The sequence below is a fragment of the Pongo abelii genome, chromosome 11 (genome assembly GCF_028885655.2).
Source record: "Pongo abelii isolate AG06213 chromosome 11, NHGRI_mPonAbe1-v2.0_pri, whole genome shotgun sequence".
In the NCBI taxonomy this organism is placed as follows: Eukaryota; Metazoa; Chordata; class Mammalia; order Primates; family Hominidae; genus Pongo; species Pongo abelii.
Window position 1 is genome coordinate 80,394,585 of NC_071996.2, and position 21,202 is coordinate 80,415,786.

The 21,202-nt window shown below is 41.0% G+C and overlaps 1 protein-coding gene across 5 annotated transcripts in view; it reads right to left on the reverse strand.

Moving 5' to 3' along the window:
- The window catches only part of PDE11A (phosphodiesterase 11A), a 447,272-nt gene that overhangs the window by 132,065 nt on the left and 294,005 nt on the right, over nt 1-21,202 (reverse strand). For all 5 annotated transcript variants that reach the window (XM_024243401.3, XM_054549537.2, XM_054549538.1 and 2 more), the window contains one exon: nt 16,093-16,143. In XM_024243401.3, coding sequence (XP_024099169.2) covers nt 16,093-16,143 — 51 coding nt within the window. The remainder of the gene's footprint in view (nt 1-16,092; nt 16,144-21,202) is intronic.

Consider the following 21,202-nt stretch of genomic DNA (forward strand, 5'->3'; position numbering starts at 1 on the left):
TTCAGATCATTCCCTAGTTGCTTTGATTCACATATACATTCCATCAATATTAATTTTCTGTGTTATAGTAACAACAAAAGAGTAAAACCAGAAAGAGGAAAACCTTATTTTTCCCTATGAATAGCCCAGGTCCACATGAAGGAGAAATTAGAGTAGACAGGTGGCACCGCAGCCTGTTATTCAAGGCCCAGGCAACCCTGACTAGTTCCTTGGTTCTCTCCTTTGCTTTTCTCTGAGGAAGAAAAATCAGCTTGAAGAGTCAAGCAGAATGACGAACGTTTTAAGGGCAAGATAATTCACAGGATCAGTTAGTGATAGAGTAACTTTGGGGACTTGCTTTGCATTTAGAATACCCACCCTACATGGCATGTTAGTCCTAGCAGAGAGAGGCTTGCTTCCACACCAAAAGCCCTAATTCACTTTCCACGAAGGCCCTCCCCATCCCTCAGCAGCACTTCCCTTTATCAGGCAGATAAGATTGGTGGGGGCCAACATCTATCTTGTATGCATCCTATGACACTGCAGATGAAAACTACCTGCCCTGGTATGGTGCCACATTTTTTACATTTGATTTTTATGGATGAAAGCATTGCTTCATCTGATACTTATAAAATACCACATTTGCCACTGAGAGGCTTCTGTGTCCAAACATCTGCCCCGCCCCCCATGTCTCATCTTGATCTTCACAGCTGAGGCCTATCTGGATCATCCTCCTTTCCAGCTGACAGTGAGAGGGCCAATGAAATGCCTTTTCCTGTTGCTGGGTGACTGCGAATATTTTGAAAACAAGTTCCTTAAAGGCAGCAGCTTCAAAGCCCGCCATTGGCTGGCTGGGCATACTGTGCAATGCTGACGCATGAAGGCTGGCAGAGGAGTGACAGTTGGGAATAGCTATGCAAATATATTACTGGCCTGGTGATCCACTGGAGGGAAAGACTATTTCAAGGCTGAGTGACAACTATAACATACCCTGTCAGAAGAAAAATAAATCTCCCTGAGTCTACATTCAGGCATCTGAAGAACATTGCAGACAATACTGCAGACAAAAAATAAATGCAAAAAAAAAAAAACAAACCCCCAAAAAACCAAAAAAACTCAAGGTTGTCCTACCCTCAGATCTCCTGCTTTTTATGGTCTGATGAGCAGTTCTTCCTGTTCAAGAAATACATGGGTATTTCCACATACTTTGGTAGAATTTGTGTTCATACATTTTAAAGCCCAAGCTTGTTTATTTGGCAAATAATTTTCAACAAAGTCATGAAGGATTTTCTTTGCTTCCTTGTCTCCAGTGTCCCTTCCTTCACCTTCCTCCCCTGACCTTCAAGTCCAAAAATCCAGCAGGCACAGTATGTGGTCAGTGTCAGGGGCAGCATTGGCTGCATTTTATCTCACTCTGTCCACTTAAAATATTTGCATCCTGGTGGGAGGATAAGCACAGTCCTGTCCAAACAGCTTTGGGATTCATCTTTGCAGCTGGAGAGAGCTGTTTGGATACAAGTAACTGCTTTTGCTAACACGGGGTTAACTGTTCACACACAAATCTGCCAACGAGCCTCTAGGAAGGAATGTCCTTCTACTAATTGAATTCCAATGAGGCCAGGAAGTAGATTAGGAATTGAGCTATTTTACTATGAGTTTCAAATATCAGATCTAGGGATGTTTGGCCTGTCTGATCTCCTTAATTCTCCAGCAGGTCCCAATAAATTCATGAAGAAATGACTAGAAGAAATCTGTGGGTTATTGGTTGTTCCAGTTGCAGGGGGTTTTTCTATATATCAGAGATTACGGTGTTCAAACATAAGAGAAAGAGGCTGATCTGAGATGACCTGATGGGCTAGTTATTAGTGAGGAGTTCCTGGACCAGTTTAACTGGCATGTCCCTGGAAGTTATATTTATTTGCCTTATAATATTTGGGTACATTTGAGAGCCAAATCAGGGTGAGCATCAGTGGGGTCATCCCTGATTCTATTTAGTTGTGGAAATAGAAATGCTTTAAGGACATAGTAGAACATTCTTTTCAATAATGCTATATAGCCAACATCACTTGTGGAACCACTTCAGCAGACAGAGCGATCACTTGTGGGTGTCACCCAGTTTCTAGACGTTATGAAGAGGCTCTTGTGAGCATCTCGCCTGTATCCCAGGAAATGCCTGCTTGCCATAAAAGAGGGCATGGGGTCATGCAAAAGTTACCTGCATGTACTGTGAAGGACAGCTATGATACCTTCCACCAGGACCTCTTTCCTTTCTAGAACTGGCCCTCCTTCTGCTGCGACCCCATGTTTCCACCTGGATTTGATTTTTCCAACTGACACACTTTTCTAAGCACACACTCCTCATCACAGTTGACTGGTCCAGGGATGGACAGGGGAACCAAGCGGGCCAAGCGGACCAATCAGAAAATGTCCCTGATATTTTCCAAACTGGAACTTGGGAATGCATAGTTCCCTTCTAGAAGGGGTTGCTGAAAGATGAGAAACCCAGGCTCTGCCAGAGGCCACCCTTACCCCTTTGTAGAGCAAGCCAGTCTGCAGTGAGTACCCAAGGGCTCCATGTGCAATGTGAGGCTTTTCATATTTGGCCCAAGGGGCCACCTGGGTGCTTAGTGGAGAGTCACAGCAGCCAGCCCCAGGAATGGCCAAGTGGCTCTGAGGGTAGCAGATGGTTTTGCAGGAGCCCATTCTGTGGGGCAGGGTTTCCTTTTGGTGTGCACTATACTCTCATTTGTAACACTTCCCGGGAAGACTTTGGGCTTTTGCATACTATATAGAGGAAGGAGATTTTACATCTGGGACCTTGGGGCCATTTCAACCCTGCCTTCCCACTAATGAATTTACCACACAATAAGAGAAAGAGTTCCTGTGGGGAGAGAAGCTTGTTTGAACCCCACGTCAGACAGGGCCACTGCTAACACTAGAATAGTGGGCCCCTGGTCTTTCAGGGGTTATCAAAATAACCAGCTTTTGCCCTCACACACAACTCCTCAGAGAACCGGAGTAAAGCTGTTTTCAAGAAGACCACTGATGGTTTAAAAGATATTTTAGGCAGAAGCATAAATTTCTTCATGGTTTTAAAGGGAAAGAAATTCCCTTTAAATTCACATTGGAGCAATGTCATCACAGAAAGCCTCTCACTCTCTTATTGTTCGTTTCTGAATTCTAAATCTTTTCTGTTGGTGGTGAGGGGAAGAGTAAAAAGCGGTTTTCCTCAAAAGCCAGCTTCAGTGGTTTACAGAGTTGTTTGACAAACTTAAGCCCAAGTGTTGAGGATGGCCACCTGTTCCCACAGAAATCACAAAGCTTGGTTTTCACAGAACTCATCTCCATCTCCGGGAAGGCCAGAGGTGAATTATAGTATGTGTTAGGAAAATGAACCTAGTAGCAAGAGGAATGGGATCACTCAGCACAGGAATTGTTTGAAATTTGCCCTTTGGAGAAAATAAGTGCTGTTAGCGCCCACAAACATATCCCTTGAAGTTGATATTCTAGAATCTTCAAGGCTAAGGAATCATACCTGCTCAAGCAATGGGGCTGGATTACTTTTCAAACTATGTAACCTTAAAACAAACAAACGAACACATAAACAAACCAAAACATTCTTAGCAAGGTCTGTTGAAACCTGAACCCATCTATCGAGAAAGTAAACCAAGATTATTCAAGGGCTCACAATGAGACGATAAGGAGAGGGTCAAGCCAAGACTAGAAGAATCTCAAACAAAAAGCATTCCATGACATTTCAAAAAGGGTCTTACAAATTCAGCATGCCCACCCATATCTCAATTTCTTAATGTGTGCAATGTAGTTACCTGGGCGTTTCTCTTTGTACCTCAGTTTTATCATTTGTAAAATAAGAACAATAATAGTAGGGTTTTTGTGAAGACTAAATAAATTAATACAGGTAAGGCACCAAAAACAGGCCTGGCAGCTGGTAAAATGTTCAGTAAATGTTTATTTTCCAGATGACTGTCACACAGAGTAGACTGAGCATATACTGGGGCCTAAGAAAAGGGCCTCAGCAGCATGAACCAAGGTCTCCAAACTGGCAGTGTAACATCTCTCTTAGCTGCCTGATCCTTAAATGGGATAGAGCCGCTGATGCGGCTTCAGAGGCTTGCTGTTAACATTCAATGAAATAAGAGCTATGAAAGCACTTAGAATCAGCAAAAATGCTGTGGTTATCATAGCATTTCTCTTAGTGAACAGCAATATTTGAAAATGTATAATGATTGGTATCATGTTATCCTACAGAAAGCCCAGGAAATGTATTTTAAAGTCCGTCCACCTGTAGATGCTTAATAACAGAACAGTATTTAAGCCTCTTATCCCTGGATAGGTTGAACAGAGCCTCACTGTAAGTTCTTACCAGCCCTTCTCAGACTTTCACCTTTCGTGGGTGTGGATTTGATTATAGTGAGTGTAAAGAAGTACCTGTGGATGCTGCTCTGGGAAGGCTTTCAGAGCCAGTGTGAGGCCAGATGCTAGGGCCCCCAGCCTGGGGGGATGAGGTGAAATCTGTTTTGAACTTAGATCCCTTCTACCATGTGGTCTTATAGAAACGATTCTAGAGTTTTCTGTTACAGTGGGACTCTAACAGACTTGCAGTTTTTATTAAAATTCGGACTTGTTCACAGCCTAATTCCTTTTAGTCTCAACGAAATGCTTTAGGCCCTGGATGGAAACATCATCCTGAATTACATGACAGTCTTAGAATATTCTCTGTGGAGGCCAGGCACGGTGACTCACGCCTGTAATCCCAGCACTTTCAGAGGTCGAGGTGGGTGGATCACAAGATCAGGAGATCGAGACCATCCTGGCTAACACGGTGAAACCCCATCTCTACTAAAAAAAAAAAAAAAAAAAAAAAAAAAATTAGCCAGGCATGGTGGCAGGCACCTGTAGTCCAAGCTACTCGGGAGGCTGAGGCAGGAGAATGGCATGAACCTGGGAGGCGGAGCTTGCAGTGAGCCGAGATGGCGCCACTGCACTCCAGCCTGGGTGAGAGTGCAAGACTCCGTCTCAAAAAAAAAAAAAAAAAAAAAAAAAAAGAATATTAAAAGAACATTCTCTGTGGCTATTCTTGTTCATAATGCTGAGTTTAATTCCTTGGTTGTATAAGTATATGGGCATCAAATCCAAAGACAGAAAAATTCTGCACAGATATTGTGTATTGACTGTAGATGTTCTGATATCTGGCTAAGGTGGTATCTTTGTGAACATAAGTTATGAATTGCTTCTAGGGAAGCAAAAAGCACCTCAACAGAGCTACCATTTCACCAACACGCAGCATTCTGGGGAAAAGGAAGAGAAGGAGTGCTTGATGGCTCTATCAGCTCTGGTAAGGAAATGAACGCATTGAAGGGATAGAGTGCAGGCACACAGACATCGAGGCTCAAGTCTCCTGGCTGCATGCATGCTGCAATTACACACCACAATAAAAAGAATTAATGTAGCATCTGACCTGCTGACCTCCAGATGCCTACTGCACCACCTCATCAACAATCCCCAGACCTCCACAGTGCCTCTTTGGCCACCCACTGGCTGCCTCACGGGGATACAGCAAGCACAAGGGCCTTACCCAGGCTTTGTTCTTAAGGCTAAATCAAAGGGGAGAGTCCCCCAGTCCCTCCACCTCGTGCCTGGGCAAATGAATAAGCTGTCCATGTCACTAACATATTCCAGGTCATGCGTACACACAAACATTATTATATCTCGATATTACTTTTAAATTACTATCTTTGGGGTTTTAACCATTTTCCTAGAAATGTGGCTCAGCAAATCCTTACGTGGAGCAAGGATGGCACCCAGTGGCCAAAGTGCTTCATCTCAGACCCTGTTTTCTCAGGGATTTTCCATTTGCTTCTCTCTTTGGAGACAATGAATTGCCATGAGATCCTTTTGTAAAGCCAGAGTTGAAACTCCAAATCATATGACTATCCCGTTAAGCTGAAGCATGTGCACACACACACAGACACACGCACACACACACAAATGGAAACAGTATCAGGAGCTAATTCAGAATAGCTAAAATTTTTGAAAAATCTTTAAAATTTTACCTTGAGAGTTTTATGTTAAAATCATCATATTTCAGATGTGCAGATTACCATCCATGATGTTCCCAATATCAAGTATCACTATAAGAAATATTATAAAAAATGCAAGCCCAGTCTCACATTCTTCACTTCATATCTTCCCCCAAATAGTCTCTAGTTCATAAGTGCTCATGCCTTAAACATAAGACTTTATCACCTGACAAGTGCTTTATCATGAAACTGATGTTTGCAATCTCATATCCTTTTTATCTTTCGTACAAGGTACTTGGCAGGCCTGGAGAGCACAGGATAATAGAGTGGGACTGCTCTTTTTCCTTTGAGCTTTCCAGATGTCAAGAGATTTTGATACAGCTAGATAGCCAATCAGACTGTAAGGAAGACAGGCGAGATGTCAGAATAATGAATCATATACTCTCTTGCTAAGAATGATGCAATGTCTCCATAATGTTTCTGTTTCCAATTTCCTTAGGTTTCCAAGTAATCTAAAACCTCAGGGCAGAAAGTCACATGGATAGCACAACCACAATACAAAAAGAAGTTTCTAATAAAACAACATTACATATTAATTGCCCAAAGAGTACCATAAACAGTCTTACTAAAAGCCAATATGTTAAGTTCAGCCAACAATTCTGTCTGTCTTTCTCAGACGTCATTACCATTCATGCTTATTTGACCCCTAAAATGTCAAAATGCCACCAAGATTCCAAGAATAATAGCTGAATCAAAAGAAATGACTTAAGAATGAAACTCCATGACATTGCTTCCATTTTCCTACTCCGCCACTTGAAGAACAGCATTGTCTTCAAGATCAGACAAAACATTGCAGAAGAAAAACTAAAGCAGAGGGGTTCCATTTTTCTTGCTGGTTCTTTGATCTTTAGTTGCCTTCTACGTAAAATGGAAATATGCTAACCCTGCCCTCACCAAGACTTTGTGAGCCTCAAGTGAGATAATGGACATATACATGTTTTTATACACTGCTATTTCTTATTATTTAAGACATTTTTATTATTTAAACATTTATAGGTAGCATTAGTGTATAGTTTTTATACTGATGAGATTGAGACTCTTGTTTTACCCACATAATCACACATCTTCCTCATGAGTATTATTATATTATATTACCTTTCAAATATAATATAGTCATGGGGGGCTTTGGAAAGTACTTATATGTAATTAAATCAAGCTGAGCTATCTTGAACAGAGCTTGAATTCAAAAATTTGAGTATTCGAAAATCATAAAAACCCCTAAATGTTTTGTCAACATTTATGTTGTTTTATGTTGTATTTTCCCCTTTCTTCCTAGAGATAAATTTGATAGGTTCATAAAATTATAGCATTTTTTAGCTAGAAATGGCTTTGTTTTGCAGATGAGGAAACCTGAAGCCTAGAAATTGAAATTAACCAAAAGGTCTGGTGGCTGGCTGCTTTGTCTTTTTATACACTTGCTTGCTCTTGTCTTACTGTGTCCATGGTCTTACAAAGACTGTTAAAAGGGCTACTGAGACTGGCTACTGAGACTGGCTACTGAGACTGCAGAAAACCCTTCAGCCAGACATTGTCTCCTAACTTCCTATTTCATAGGGTGTCTTGAGACCAAGAGAATTACGTTTCACAAACACTTAAAAGATTTTGGATGAATCCATTTCCAAATGAGAAAAAATAGGAAGAACAGCCAAACCAGAGCATGATTTCAAAAACAGGAAAGACAGAATATAGAACTATATAAAATAGTAAATACAAATACAGATAATGAAGTATTAGGTGTTTTGAAGGTCAAAAAAATAGGTTTAAAAAAATTTAGTCGCAGGGTGGTGGTAGCAGGATACATGGAAGAAACGTATTTAGTAGTAAAGAGATTGCTGAATCAACTGAGAGTTAAAGGCAAGGGACTTTTGCCTCCAGCGGGGAAGAGAGACACTATCATTACAGCACACTCCAAAGAGGATAGGAGTACCTATCCTAAACAAAGAAAAGGAATCCCTTTATTTTCATATAGTTTAGGGTGCACAGGACAACAACCAGGAACATAAAAACAAGGGGTTTCAAACAGCATAAAGCAAGGGTTGGGGTGAAATTGTCAGAAATTTCCATTGTCATAGGTCCCTGCTTCAAAATTCCACCCAAGCATTATAATTTCTTGTGCCATAAAAATGGCAAACATTTCAAGGAATTTGGTCACAAGGTAGAAATTTCTCTAGCACCCAGGTGCAAGGCATGGCTTTAGGTGATATAAGGGTTACCAAATGAGTAAGTCAAGGATTCTCTCCTAAAAATGCATCTACTTTAATCATTTGAGTAGACAGGTGCACCAAGATTTATATTGCAAGGTAGAAAGTGATGAATATGGTAGGAAGAAAGGCAAATGAGAAGGTCACTTTTGACTGAAGGACAGCAGGAATGACTTCATGGAGAAAGGGGCAGTTGAGAAGGGTCAGATAGATTGTTAAGGCTTTATATATACAGATAGGGAGAAGGATGGGTGCAAAAATATAAAAGGACAGGGAATGGGCAGAAAACACCAAGTAGAACTATTTGGTTAAGGATGGCTCAGTGGGAGCGTGGGAAACAGGCTGGAAAAGTGAGCTGAAAGTTAGAGTTTGGAATACTTTTAATGTCCAATTAAATAATTCGAATTGAAAGAATCTAGAGGCTTCTAGAAGATACTAAACTTTGTGACCTGGAACCTACACCAACAGAAGAGTTCATCTGTTCATCTGTTAGCTGTGCACAGGATGGATCTGGGACAGGGTCAACAGCAGGAGGCGGGAGCCCAGCTAGGAGAGCAGTGTGCAATAATAATGGCCTGCCTGAGGGAGAATGAGGATCTGAATTAGTGAGGGCTGTGAGGATGGACAGGAGCAGGAGATGTTTGGAAGGCAGAATGGACAAGACTGCATGTGGGGGCGGGCAGTGATGAGGACCCCATGATGACTGTACAATGATAGCCAAAGTGCACAACTGGAGATTGAGGACTACAGAAGCCCAACAGCCAGGAGGTCGTAGCTCTGTGCACACTGAACGAACAGTAGAGGGAAGGCCACCCATTGTCATGGTTAACCCAAGCCCTTCTCACTGAAGTGAGGAGCTACGTGTTCTTCATTTCCTGGCGTCACAGATAGAGTTATCAATGGATCTAATTAGAGGAAAACTAAAAAGAAGATAAAGTGATACAGTCCCAGATGCGCTAGTGTTCTGGAAGGTTCTGATGACTTTAACCTCTCCAGTTCCCTTCACAGTTCAGGAGTCAGGGATCTCACTGGGCCACACTGTTGCTCTCCACTGGACCTTCAGGACTTGTTGCCGCTTTGTTCCTAGCGCTCTGAAACAAAAATGAGCCCTCCTTTATTTCACTGCCTCAGGTTCAGACTTCCTGCGCCTTCCCGTGTGACACTTAGGGAATGCAGTGAACTCTGCTGTGCTAACATGGGGGAGGGAGAAGGTGGGAGAAAATCTTCCGGGCCCGCTCTTCCTCCCAGGGAAAGGAGATGCTCACAGTGACCTTCTGGGGACAGTGTCCTCCCTTTGTTTTCAAATAGAAAGAAGTGACAAATAGTGGCTGCTGAAGTTGATGTGAGGGGAGGTCAGGGTCACCACAGGATGTATTTTGGTCAGGCGGGTCCTTGAAGGGCCCTCAATCCCTAGCCGCTTAGCTAAGCAGGAGGGAAGACCAGCCTGGGCTTGCAGACCTGGTTCCCCTCATGCTCAGCACCCACTCCCCCGCCCTCCGCCACTATCTTCAATATTCAAGAGTGACAAAGTACAACCATCCTTTTTCTGATGTGGCATTTGATTAAGACACAATTCAGAAAGACAGCCGGACATTTGAACGCAAAGCACTCCGCATATTTATGGATGCGTCCTGAGCAGTGCAAGCCGCCCGGCTCGGCTGCTGCTTGTGAGCAGGAGATGCCCTTTAGGGTGCTGATGCAGCTGTTTTCTCTGCAGTCAATTTCCTGGTGAAGGTTCAATAACTTTCTCTGACGATAAAAAAAAAAAAAAAAAAAAACTCGGATATTAAACTTGACATAAATACTATTTAACGTCAAAACAACTTCCTAAATTCCAAAGGCAGGCACAGAAGAGGAGACAGCATAGGCTAGCTAACGAATTCCTTTTATATGGCTTCTAGGTAATCTTTTAAACCACCTTAGAAATGAGCCGAGATGCACTGGAAAGCCACTGTTGGGATTTCAGAAGGTAGCATTTCAGGAAGGCCATGAGAACTGAGACTGTAGAGAAACAAGACAAAGCTCCTGCCCTCTTTCTGGTACCCAGAAGTCCTGCTTTATCCCCGGCTGTGGAGGAGCCTCTATGGGTCATCCGCCCTGAGGGGGAGGAGCTGGAGGTGCCCCTACCAATGGGGTGGGTAGTAAGCTCCCCGGCCTCTGCCATCCCGCAGCTGTCCATGGGACTCAGGTCTACCCCTCTTCCTCTTCGGCATTCTCTGTGTCGCCTGAGTTTGGGTAAATGCCATGGTGTTACCCTCTGTCTGCATAGTGCACTCCGCCTCTGCAAGGGGCTGCTGCAAGGATTGGGCTCTTCCACGGCTTTGGAAATTGATTGCACAGGGCGGTGGCTAGCGCGTGTAGTGCCTTTGTGCCAATTGGAGAAGGGAGCGCCACCTGGTGGATCAACTACTAAAAGGCACCCCATGCACTTGGCCAGCCAAGGGAAGGGGGACAGCCCTGCACCCGCCTGCTGTGCAAGGGGCCCTAGTGCAGGGCATACGGCAGACACATCTCCTGGCATAGCTGTAAAGGCAGTCTTGAGGGCTGAAGCCTCCTATTATACACGCTAGACTATTTCACGGATTAAAGTGTCTTCTCAAATCTAATTTTTTTTAAGTCTAGTAAATCACATCCTATTGCTCAGTCTGCAAAGGAGGTCATAAGATCCTATTTTTGATGCAGTCATTCTTATTTCAGTATATAAATGCCACAAGGAGTACCTATTCTTGGTATTTTATTTTATTTTGTTTTATTTACTAGGATATTAATTTGTGGCCTAGGCATTAACATTGAAAACTTGAAATATGTATGAGTTAGTCCAAACCCAAACCCCAACCTAAGTTATTGGTGCTTAATTACTGAGGCAGTTATAGTGCTGTAAATGAGTTCATCTCTGATAGCAGCCATAACCCATGCAGTTCTCAACTGAAGGAAGGGATGATACAAGGTGGCAATATAACACCACAACATCCATGAGTTGATTTTAATTGGTAAACTGGCAATATATAGTGATAATTGTTTGGTCTGTCCACCGCATTGGAATTTAAGGAAAGTCCATAAAATTATGGGAGCATATAATTGGGGTACTAAACTCGTTTTCTTATGTTATCACAGCTGGCATCTTTAGGTTATTGAAAGCCTTTAAACCAGCCATCTTCAAGGAGATGTAATTGTCAATATGGTCTTTATACATTATTCCTGTTAGCACAGAGCTGCAGAGATATAAAAAGTCACTAAAATCTGCACAAATTTTCTGTAATAACTTTCTTATTTCAAGTTCATGGAAGATCAGTAAATGTTAATGAGGATTAAAAACCATTTTTTAGATCCTGGTTTCCTCATTAGATGCACAGGGCAATCAACCCATAAAGGATAATTTATTGATACTACAACCTGAATCAGACTTTCAAAACAGTTAATTCATTAGTTCCAGGAAGTTCTGTGATCTTTTTGTGTATAGGTGAACCTACAAGAAAGACTGTTTCTTGAAGTATAAATGATATATCAGAATCAGGAAAAATAAACCCAAATTCTGACATTCTTGGATGAGTAATTATATGTTGTTTTATCTATTTATTCTGCCTGGACAGTCCAAGGACACTTCTAGAAAGGTTTTCACACTCTAATCCCATTCTCCCACCTGTCACTACTACACGCTCCTCAAGGAAATTTTTCCCAACAGAAGTAATAGGGTTATCAGAACAAAACAGAACAACAATGCTCCCCCTAACGAGGCATTCTAGAATAGGGGGAGAAAATCCCAAAACATAAAGGAGTATGAAATAGGAAGACCAGATATGAGGAAGGGTAAGATGGAATCAGCCTAGCATTAATGATTATTAAAAGATTCACTACAGGTTTATCTTATGTGAAATCAATCTTCCTTTAGGGCCCACAATCTCTGAGTACAAATGGTACAAACTAAGAGTAATTAATGGTGTATATATCGCATTCTCCAATAGTACAGAGTCTCCATCTCTCCTACTTATTTTTGGAAGTCCTCAGGGTATACCTTACCTGTCCTTAAAATGTGACCACTGAGCCTGCATTGATTCCATCGATGCCATCAGCTTCCGCTGGTCACACAGGTAGGAAGGGGCCCTGCCACGGGTCCGTAGTGATGCTTCCTTCATTAGGCTGCTGCCTTCTGTTAGCACACTGACCCATTCTATCGGGAGCATTTGATGCCCTGAAACCATACCAAAGTTCATGCCTTCTGTGTTTACTCACGTTCTCAGCTGAGAACATGGATCCATGGGAGGCTGAGGTGAGGGATAAATCCAAGGTACAAAGTACATGCCGAACTTGGAATCATCTAGACACTGAGGTCCGTGGCCTTAATTTTCATGAGGAAGAGTTCTTGACTCAGAAGGTCTGTTAGTCTCTCATGTAAATAACTACAACTAGCTTGTCTCCCAGACATTTCTGCATCCCAGATGTGGTGCAGCTTGGGTTCCAACTGAAGTCTGTCATGTTTACGTATGTAAAATTTGACCTACAGATTTTTGTCAGCATTGGATGAATCAGTTTCTTCCCAAACTCTGGCTTAAGCTCTGAATCACTGATCACTAATCTGGTCGGGTATAATCCAACACATTGGGACTCAGCCATCCTTTAACTCAGTGGTCCCCATCCTTTTTGGCACCAGGGACCAATTTCATGGAAGACAATTTTTCCATGGACCTGGGAGGGGTGGGGGTGTGGGGATGGTTTTGGAATAAAATTGTTCTACCTCATATCATCAGGCATTAGATTCTCATAAGGAGCACGCAACCTAGATCCCTCACATGCATAGTTCACAATAGGGTTTGCGCTCCTATGAGAATCTAATGCCACTGCTGATCTGACAGGAGGTGGAGCTCAGGTGGTAATGTTTGCATGCCTGCTGCTCACCTCCTGCTGTGTGGCCTGGTACTAGTCCATGGCCTGGGTTAAGGACCCCTGCTTTAACTCATGAAATCTCATGGATAACTGATTCCAGACTTCAAATCATTGCACACTTAAAAAAATTTTTTTACAATCATGTTTGTTAAAAAAGTACTGCAGGCAGGAAGAATGACAATATACTTGAACGTAAACATGGTTTGTCATATATATTGGTCAAAACAAAGCATGTATTTACTATTATTTAGCTACAATGTTAGAAAACTGCCATTGAACGTACTCCAGCCTGGAATTTCAGTAAACGCTTTTCACTGTCTATGTGCAGGATTATGTTAAGCCCACTACATTTTAATGTTATTGCTGCAGTTATAACAGACATCAGCTACCAATTAGAATAATGTTTTATTTACTGTATATATCAAGAAAAATCCCATTTTAAAATGGTTAAAATGATCTACTATATCTCAGTTACATTGTAATAGGATACTAGCTAATATCTGTCATGATAAAATCTGGAGTAAATCAGTTAAATTCTTAATCTTGATAATTTTAAGATAAAATAACCCTTTGTTCTCAAATTTAAAAACTTCATATTTTAGTATATTTGTGAGCTAACAATATAAATGCATGCCAAATTCCAGGACTATGTTTTCTTTAAGCAAAAAATTAAGCCTGAATGTTGGTGCCTTTAGAAAGTAAACAGCTAGGCCAGGCATGGTGGCTTATGCCTGTAATCCCAGAATTTTGGGAGGCCAAGGCAGGCAGATCACAAGGTCAGGAGTTCGAGACCAACCTGACCAACATGGTGAAACCCCGTCTCTACTAAAAATACAAAAATTAGCAGGGCATGGTGAGGCGCACCTGTAATCCCTGCTACTTGGGAGGCTGAAGCAAGAGAATCACTTGAACCCGGGAGGTGGAGGGTGCAGTAAGCCAAGATTGTGCCACTGCATTCCAGCCTGGGTGACAGAGAGCAAGACTCTGTCTCAAAAAAAAAAAAAAGTAAACAACTATGGATTTTGGCCTGCTATATCTCTGGGCAGCTCTTGCAGTCATATTTAGTCATATGAGTCAAAGCTCGTATGATCATATTTGCTGTCTTTCTTCTTGCCTACCTCTACCCTCTTTTAGCAATGATGATAATCATAATAATAGCAAAAATATAATATAAACATTATATTAGCATTTTAGCAGGAACTGGATATTTTCATAAATAGGATTTCTAAATAATTGAACTTTATTGGCTAACATAAAAAGGCTTAAATATTTTTGATGGAAAATTTATAAAATTTATATACATTAAGTAAAATTTATATGAAATATATAAAATAATTATATATTATCACCATTTTAAAATTTTCTTAATGACTAACTGCTTCGAGTTCTAGAACCATTGGTGCTCTTCAGATTTATTTATTCATTCACTTATCTATTCATTCATTCATCCATTCAACAAGTATTTATTGAGTGTTACTATGTCCCAAGGACCATAAAAGGCAGGAGAGACACAGCAGTGAATAAAACACAATTAGTGCTGTCGTGATGGAGCTTGAGTTCAAGCTGGTATGCAGGATGTTTTCCTCTGCAACAAATGGGCCCTGACTGCTGTGGTTTTAGTTGTACTGTCTCCTCCCTCTGCTGTCAGCTGTCACTTCTTGGTGGCACCCTATCTCTCCCTTTTTATCTGGGTTACAATTGCAGGTCTTTCCCCAAAGCATCTCTCTATGTCAATAATAGACCCTATCCTTGGATAGAGCCTGAGCAGTTCCTATGCTCGCAGTATATGTGCTGCTTCTGGCCCTTGTGAGGAGTTCTTTTATCCCTACTCTCAGTGTTTGGAACAAACATCTTCCTTTGCTCCCTTTCATCATTCATGCGCTCGTGTTTGGAACAAACATCTTCCTTTGCTCCCTTTCATCATTCAAGTGCTCAGTTCTAATGATCTGATTCAATTCTTAGGCCCAATGGTCTCTGCACCATATATATGCAAATGGGACTCTTAGAAAAGTATCCATCACCAAGTGATATTACATTCTAATATTGCAGTATAAAACATGATCTTTCTCATGACTGTGGTAGCTTTTCCTGATAATTTTCTGAACTGCCACCTAAATATAAAAAGGCAGGCACCAAAACTTTCAAAAGGAAAGGAAATCAATTTCCCTTTACTCCCGTGTTTTGCTCATTGCTAAAACTGCCTGGTAGGAGTGCAGGGACACAAGCAAGAATTCTGAATTACACCTAAGGAAATGGTAGTTACTAAGGTGATAAGGAATATCTAACATTCATAGACCCATCAGATGTTGGAGTTGAAAGGGGATCACTCTGTGCGGTAGTGAAGCATGGTGGTTAAGAACTCCAGTTCTGGGACCAGATTGCTATACCTCTTACAATTGTTTGAACTTGGCCTGGCATCTCCATGCTTCAATTTATTCATCTGTAGAATAGTATGTTTTTCACAGGATTGTGAGGATTAAATGAATTAATGCAGGTAAAATGCTTGGTAGTGTGTCTGGCACACAGCAAGCACTTAGTGTTAGCTATTATTATCTCAATCTCGTCACATATTTTTACAGATGGAAATACAGCCCTAAGCTTTTAACTGAACAGCAAGTTAGAGGTAAAACTGATGCCAAAACCGGGTGTCCTGATTCTCACCATATTACAGATTTTTTTCCCTGATATCGTGCTTTCTTAATAAATAGGAAGAAATACTGAATCATGTAAATGATTATAAAATGACTACTCAGTTATATATAAGTCCTTCTTCCCCTCTAAAACAGAAATATACAAATATACTTTTGCCCAGTGCTAGTCCTCCAGCTCCCAATGGGCAGGATTAATTCTCTAGAGGCATGTGAGGGAGCTCAGGAGGCCAGGAGAAGTTTAACTGTATGCACTAATAAGGAAACCATTTTCTTCCTTACCTTAAACTTGTCAACTTCAGCTTTTGAACATGTTGCATGGTATGATAGCACCTGATTCAGAAGAAAAACAAAATTTTAATGACTAGACATGACTGTATTTTCTGAAATTCTCCTGGCTTAAAAATAAGCTTTCCTTATGTATATCACCTTGATTTAAAGGTGGACTTTAATGTATGACAACAAACAACATGTCTAATAACATTCTCTGACGTAATTCACATATTAAAGAATATTTTATACCGGGATTTTTCTATGGGTAGTTATATCACCAAAAGGACAATGGCCAGGTGCAGTGCTTCACACCTGTAATCCCAGCATTTGGGAGGGCAAGATGGGCAGATCACTTGAGCCCAGGAATTTGAGACCAGCCTGGGCAACATGGCGAAACCTTGTCTCTACAAAAAATTCAAAAACTGGATAGGCATGGCGGTGTGTGCCTGTAGTCCCAGCTATTCAGGGAGGCTGAGATGGGAGGATCACCTGAGCCCAGGAGGTTGAGGCTGCAGTGAGCTGAGATCATGCCACTGCACTCCAGCCTGGGCGACAGAGTAAGACCCTATCAAAAAAAAAAAAAAAAAAAAAAGACATGCTGTGGCTCAAAACTATAGTTCCCAAAGGATGTGAATACTTGTCCTGTGAAATGCTCTACGAGCAAATGAAAAGCTAGAGCATGTGTGTGTGATCTGTAGCAAACACTGTAGGCTGATGACTCAACTTCCGTTTCCTCACCTATTCTCATTTGCCTGCTTTTATTATATTAGGAAAGATTATATTGATATATATCAGTGACCCCTTTTGTAAGAGGATTGTACTTCCTTGTCCTATTGACATCAGCATTGGCATGTGACTTCTTTTGGCCAATGGGAAAAGTAACAAATGCCCTTTTGAGTGTGTCTTCAACAGCAATCACATAGTTCTGCCACCTCCTTTTTCCCTCCACCATGGGAAGGGCATGGCCTGAGAGGGGACGATCCTTCAGTCTGAGCCCCCAAATAAAGCAGGTATATTGAGCAGAACCGCAGCCAACCTGCAGCTGATGACATGTCATGTGAGTGAGAATCAACTTTTGCATTTATCTACATCATAACTCATTGACACAGAGGCTTAAAAGTTAAAAACCCCAATTCACAGGCTCCCTGCAGCTGGGGGTGGTCCTATAGGGTGGCCTTTATGACACTGCCTTGGTCAATGAATTATAAGTGGGAGTGTCGGCACTGCTTCTTTCTTTTTTCTTCCTTCGTGGTACAGCTGTAAAGCCTAGAGGTGCAGCAAAATCTGGTGTGTATGAGGTGACAAGCATGGCAGTGAATGCCAGCTTCCTGTGAACAGAACAGAAAGGGAAAGAGAAAGGACCCTGGGCTCCCCTGCCCCAGAATTCTTGTTGTGTGAGACAAATAAATGCACATTGGTGGCATTTTATAAGGCATATTTACAGACATATGCACACTCACACATAAATAGCATATGTATGTTATATGTTTTATGCTGCCAGACACATTTTTGTTGTTGTTTTGTTTTTGAGACAGGTCTCACTCTATTGCACAGGCTAGAGTGCAGTAGTGTGGTCACAGCTCACTGAAGCCTTGACCTCCTGGGCTCAAGCGATTCTCTCACCTCAGCATCCCAAGTAGCTGCGACCACAGGCATACACCACTATGCTCAACTAATTTTTGTATTGTTTTGTAGAGACAGGGGTCTCATCATGTTTTCCAGGCTGGTCTGAAACTCCTGGGTTCAAGCGATCCTCCCGCCTCAGCCTCCCAAAGTGATGGGATTATAGGCATGAGCCTTCACACCCAGCCTACATTCTTAATCTACACAAATCTCAAACAAATAAGTCTGGGAAATGCTAACTCCTTCTTCACCTACCAACCTTAGAGAATCACAGTGCACATTTGGCTGCAAAAAGTAAAGTAACATGCTTTATTTCATTAAACTTAGTATTTCCCAAATCTAATTAGCCACAGAACTCCATTTTAGGTAACATTAAACTGGTAACATTCAACCTAATAACCTATTGACCAAGAACTTTGAGAAGCACTGACCTATGGCACATACCATTTGTGTGATACAAGCAAAGCCACAATGGAAGCAGTGTCTCAGGGTGGTTAGAACACAGCCTTCAGAGTTAGGCTGCCACGCCTCCACTTCCAAGCCCTGGGAGCTCGGGCAAATGGTTTAATCTCTTTGGGTCTCATTTATAAGGTGGTACAACATAATACTACACAGGCATCTCCTGCTTAATGTAGAGGCTCCTCCTGAAAACACTAACAAGGAGCCTACTTTTAATTATTTTTAATTGGAAAAAAATTACAGTGTATTATAAGATCTGCAGCAACTTCTTAAAACTCAACCAAAGCACAGTAAAATTCATAGGTATATATAAAACAAAAAATACAGTTATGTTATAGTTACTTAAAATGTTACTTTCTGTGGGAGGCTGAGGCGAGCAGATCACCTGAGGTCAGGAGTTCAAGACCAGCCTGGCCAATATGGTGAAACCCCATCTCTACAAAAATTAGCTGGGCATGATGATGGGTGCCTGTAATCCCAGCTACTTGGGAGGCTGAGGTGGGAGAATCGCTTGAACTCGGCGGGTGGAGGTTGCAGTGAGCCAAGATCGTGCCATTGCACTCCAGTCTGGGTGACAGAGTGAGACCCTGTCTCAATAAATAAATAAATAAATAAATAAAATTAATGCTACTTTCTGGTCATAACTAATGTAGTTATTAACAAAAAGTTTCTTTGTGTTAAGTAATACTTTCTCTTCCATTGTAAACATTTTTCTTACAGAAAAATGTTGTATTGAGAGATAAATATGTTCTATGAGGTTTGGTTATTAAAAATAAAGATATATTCTACCGGGAAATTTTAACTATGGAAATATTCTATGGAGTGGGCCTGTACTTTACAGAGTTCTTAGGAAGATTAAATGCAATACTACATGTAGAACACGTGGCAAACAAATAGCCAACTTATATGTATTGTATTAATATTTAATTAAAATTCTACCAAATAAATATTTGGCTGGATATTATGTTAAGTCATTATCTTATCTTAAAATATCAATAGGTATTTCAGTGCATAGATGAATTGATTTTGCTCTTTTGTTTCAGTTTTACTGTGGTAAAATTTAATTTGGCTGTCATTTTATTAGAATTTCTTACTGTTTTCAAGTCTATTTCTGCAGATTCACTCTTCAAACTTTATCTTTAAAAAATATACCACAAAAACTCAAGCTGCAATTCAAAATATCTGCCACCAGGTGGTGCTTAGGTTTGTTTAAATCAACTCTTCCCACTTCCATTATTAAAAAAAAAAAAAAAGCTGTTTACTCCACTAAATTGAAACTATTTGAATCAGTGAAGCAGACAATTATTACAGATTAAGACTTTTTGCTCATTTAAAATTACAATGGTTTGTTTTGTTTGTCATTGAGTTGTAGGAGTTCTTTGTATATTTTGGATTCAAGTCCTCTGTCAGACAAATGTTTCATAAATATTACCTCCAGTCTATGGCTTGTCTATTAATTTTCTTTTAATGTGTCTTTTAAAAAACAGAAGTTTTAAATTTTGATAAAGTGTAATTTGTCAATTATTTAAATTGCTATCGTTTCACATATTATTTCTTTATTTTTTATTGAACAGAGTCTCACTCTATCACTCAGGCTGGAGTACAGTGGCGTGACTTCGGCTCACTGCAGCCTTGACCTCCCTGGCTCAAGTGATCCTCCCACCTCAGCCTCCCAAGTAGCTGAGATTACAGGAACACACCACCACGCCCAGCTAATTTTATTTTTTATAGAAACAGGGTTTGACTATGTGGCCCAGGCTGGTCTTGAACTCCTGGATTCAAACAATTCTCCTTCCCAAAGTGTTGTGATTACAGGCATGAGCCACTGTGCTCAATCTCACATATCCTTTCTAAAATTTTTTTACTGCCCCCGAGTTGTGAATATATATCTCATGCTGTCTTCTACAAACTTTATAGTTTTATCTTTTGTGTTTAGGTCTATGATACGTCTGAAATTAAATGTATGTATAGTTAAAGAATAAGACCTTAATGAAATAAATAAATACTTTGGTTACTTTTTCATGATTCTTAAATTTCACGGGCCACATCTTAGAGCTAAAGCTTTTTTGGATTCTATCCTGAGATTTTAAGCCTCTACTGGCTAATCTATTAAGTACATAGGAATTTATTTATTCTACCTAATTAGACAAAGTTAATGATAAGGAAGCTTTTGGTTTACCTTCTGAATCTTCTTGTTTCTGAGAGTCCTGTTTCCTTTTGTAGGACTCCGAGAACCAGTAGGGGGGGAGAGAAATGGTCTAGCTAAAGAATCTTTCAACTACCTTCTTCCAGAAGAGTACAATCCATGTTGGTGAGCAGGGAGGAATCATCGGCTAATAGGAGTACATTGTTCTAAAAGACTGGGCCCTATTGCTAAACCACAGTCCAGGAAGATGGTAGCATTGTTCCCTCTAAGAATCCCTAGAAAAACCAAAAAGCCACAGGAGTGGATTCCTTAAGATAAGAGACCCTTAAATCTTGCTTAAGAACTCTGATTTTCCTCTTTAAGCGGTTCCTTTCGTTTGGTCCTATAGGATTTTCTGGGATGCATTCAGAAAGATGGTGGTGCTTCAGTTTACCTTCAGTGTTTGCAGGTTTTACACACAGGGCACAGCGAGAACCCAGTAATATTTGTACCTCTTTCATGTATTGTATCAATTTAGCCATCATGCGATTCTGACTGGATGTAAATACACAACCAAGCTAAGTTTTTCCTTAGCTCCCAGCTTCTTGTTGAAAAGCTTGTGACCAAATGTAATCACCTTGCTAATTTTAATAAGCATCTACACATGCTATTGTGGTCACATAGGACTTTTCCCCATCACCTATGGTCACTGGCCATGTCTCATTCCCTCCTCAATATGCCTCAGTTTTGGTTCTGCCCCCACCTCTCCACTGAAATAGCTCATGTCAAGACTTTCAATTTCTTGCCGACAAATCCACTGATGAATCTGCAATTGCCTTTTGCAGCAGTATTAAACTTGGGAGAGCACTCACTCCTATTTTGAAAAGTCTCCTCTCTGGGCTTCCATGACAC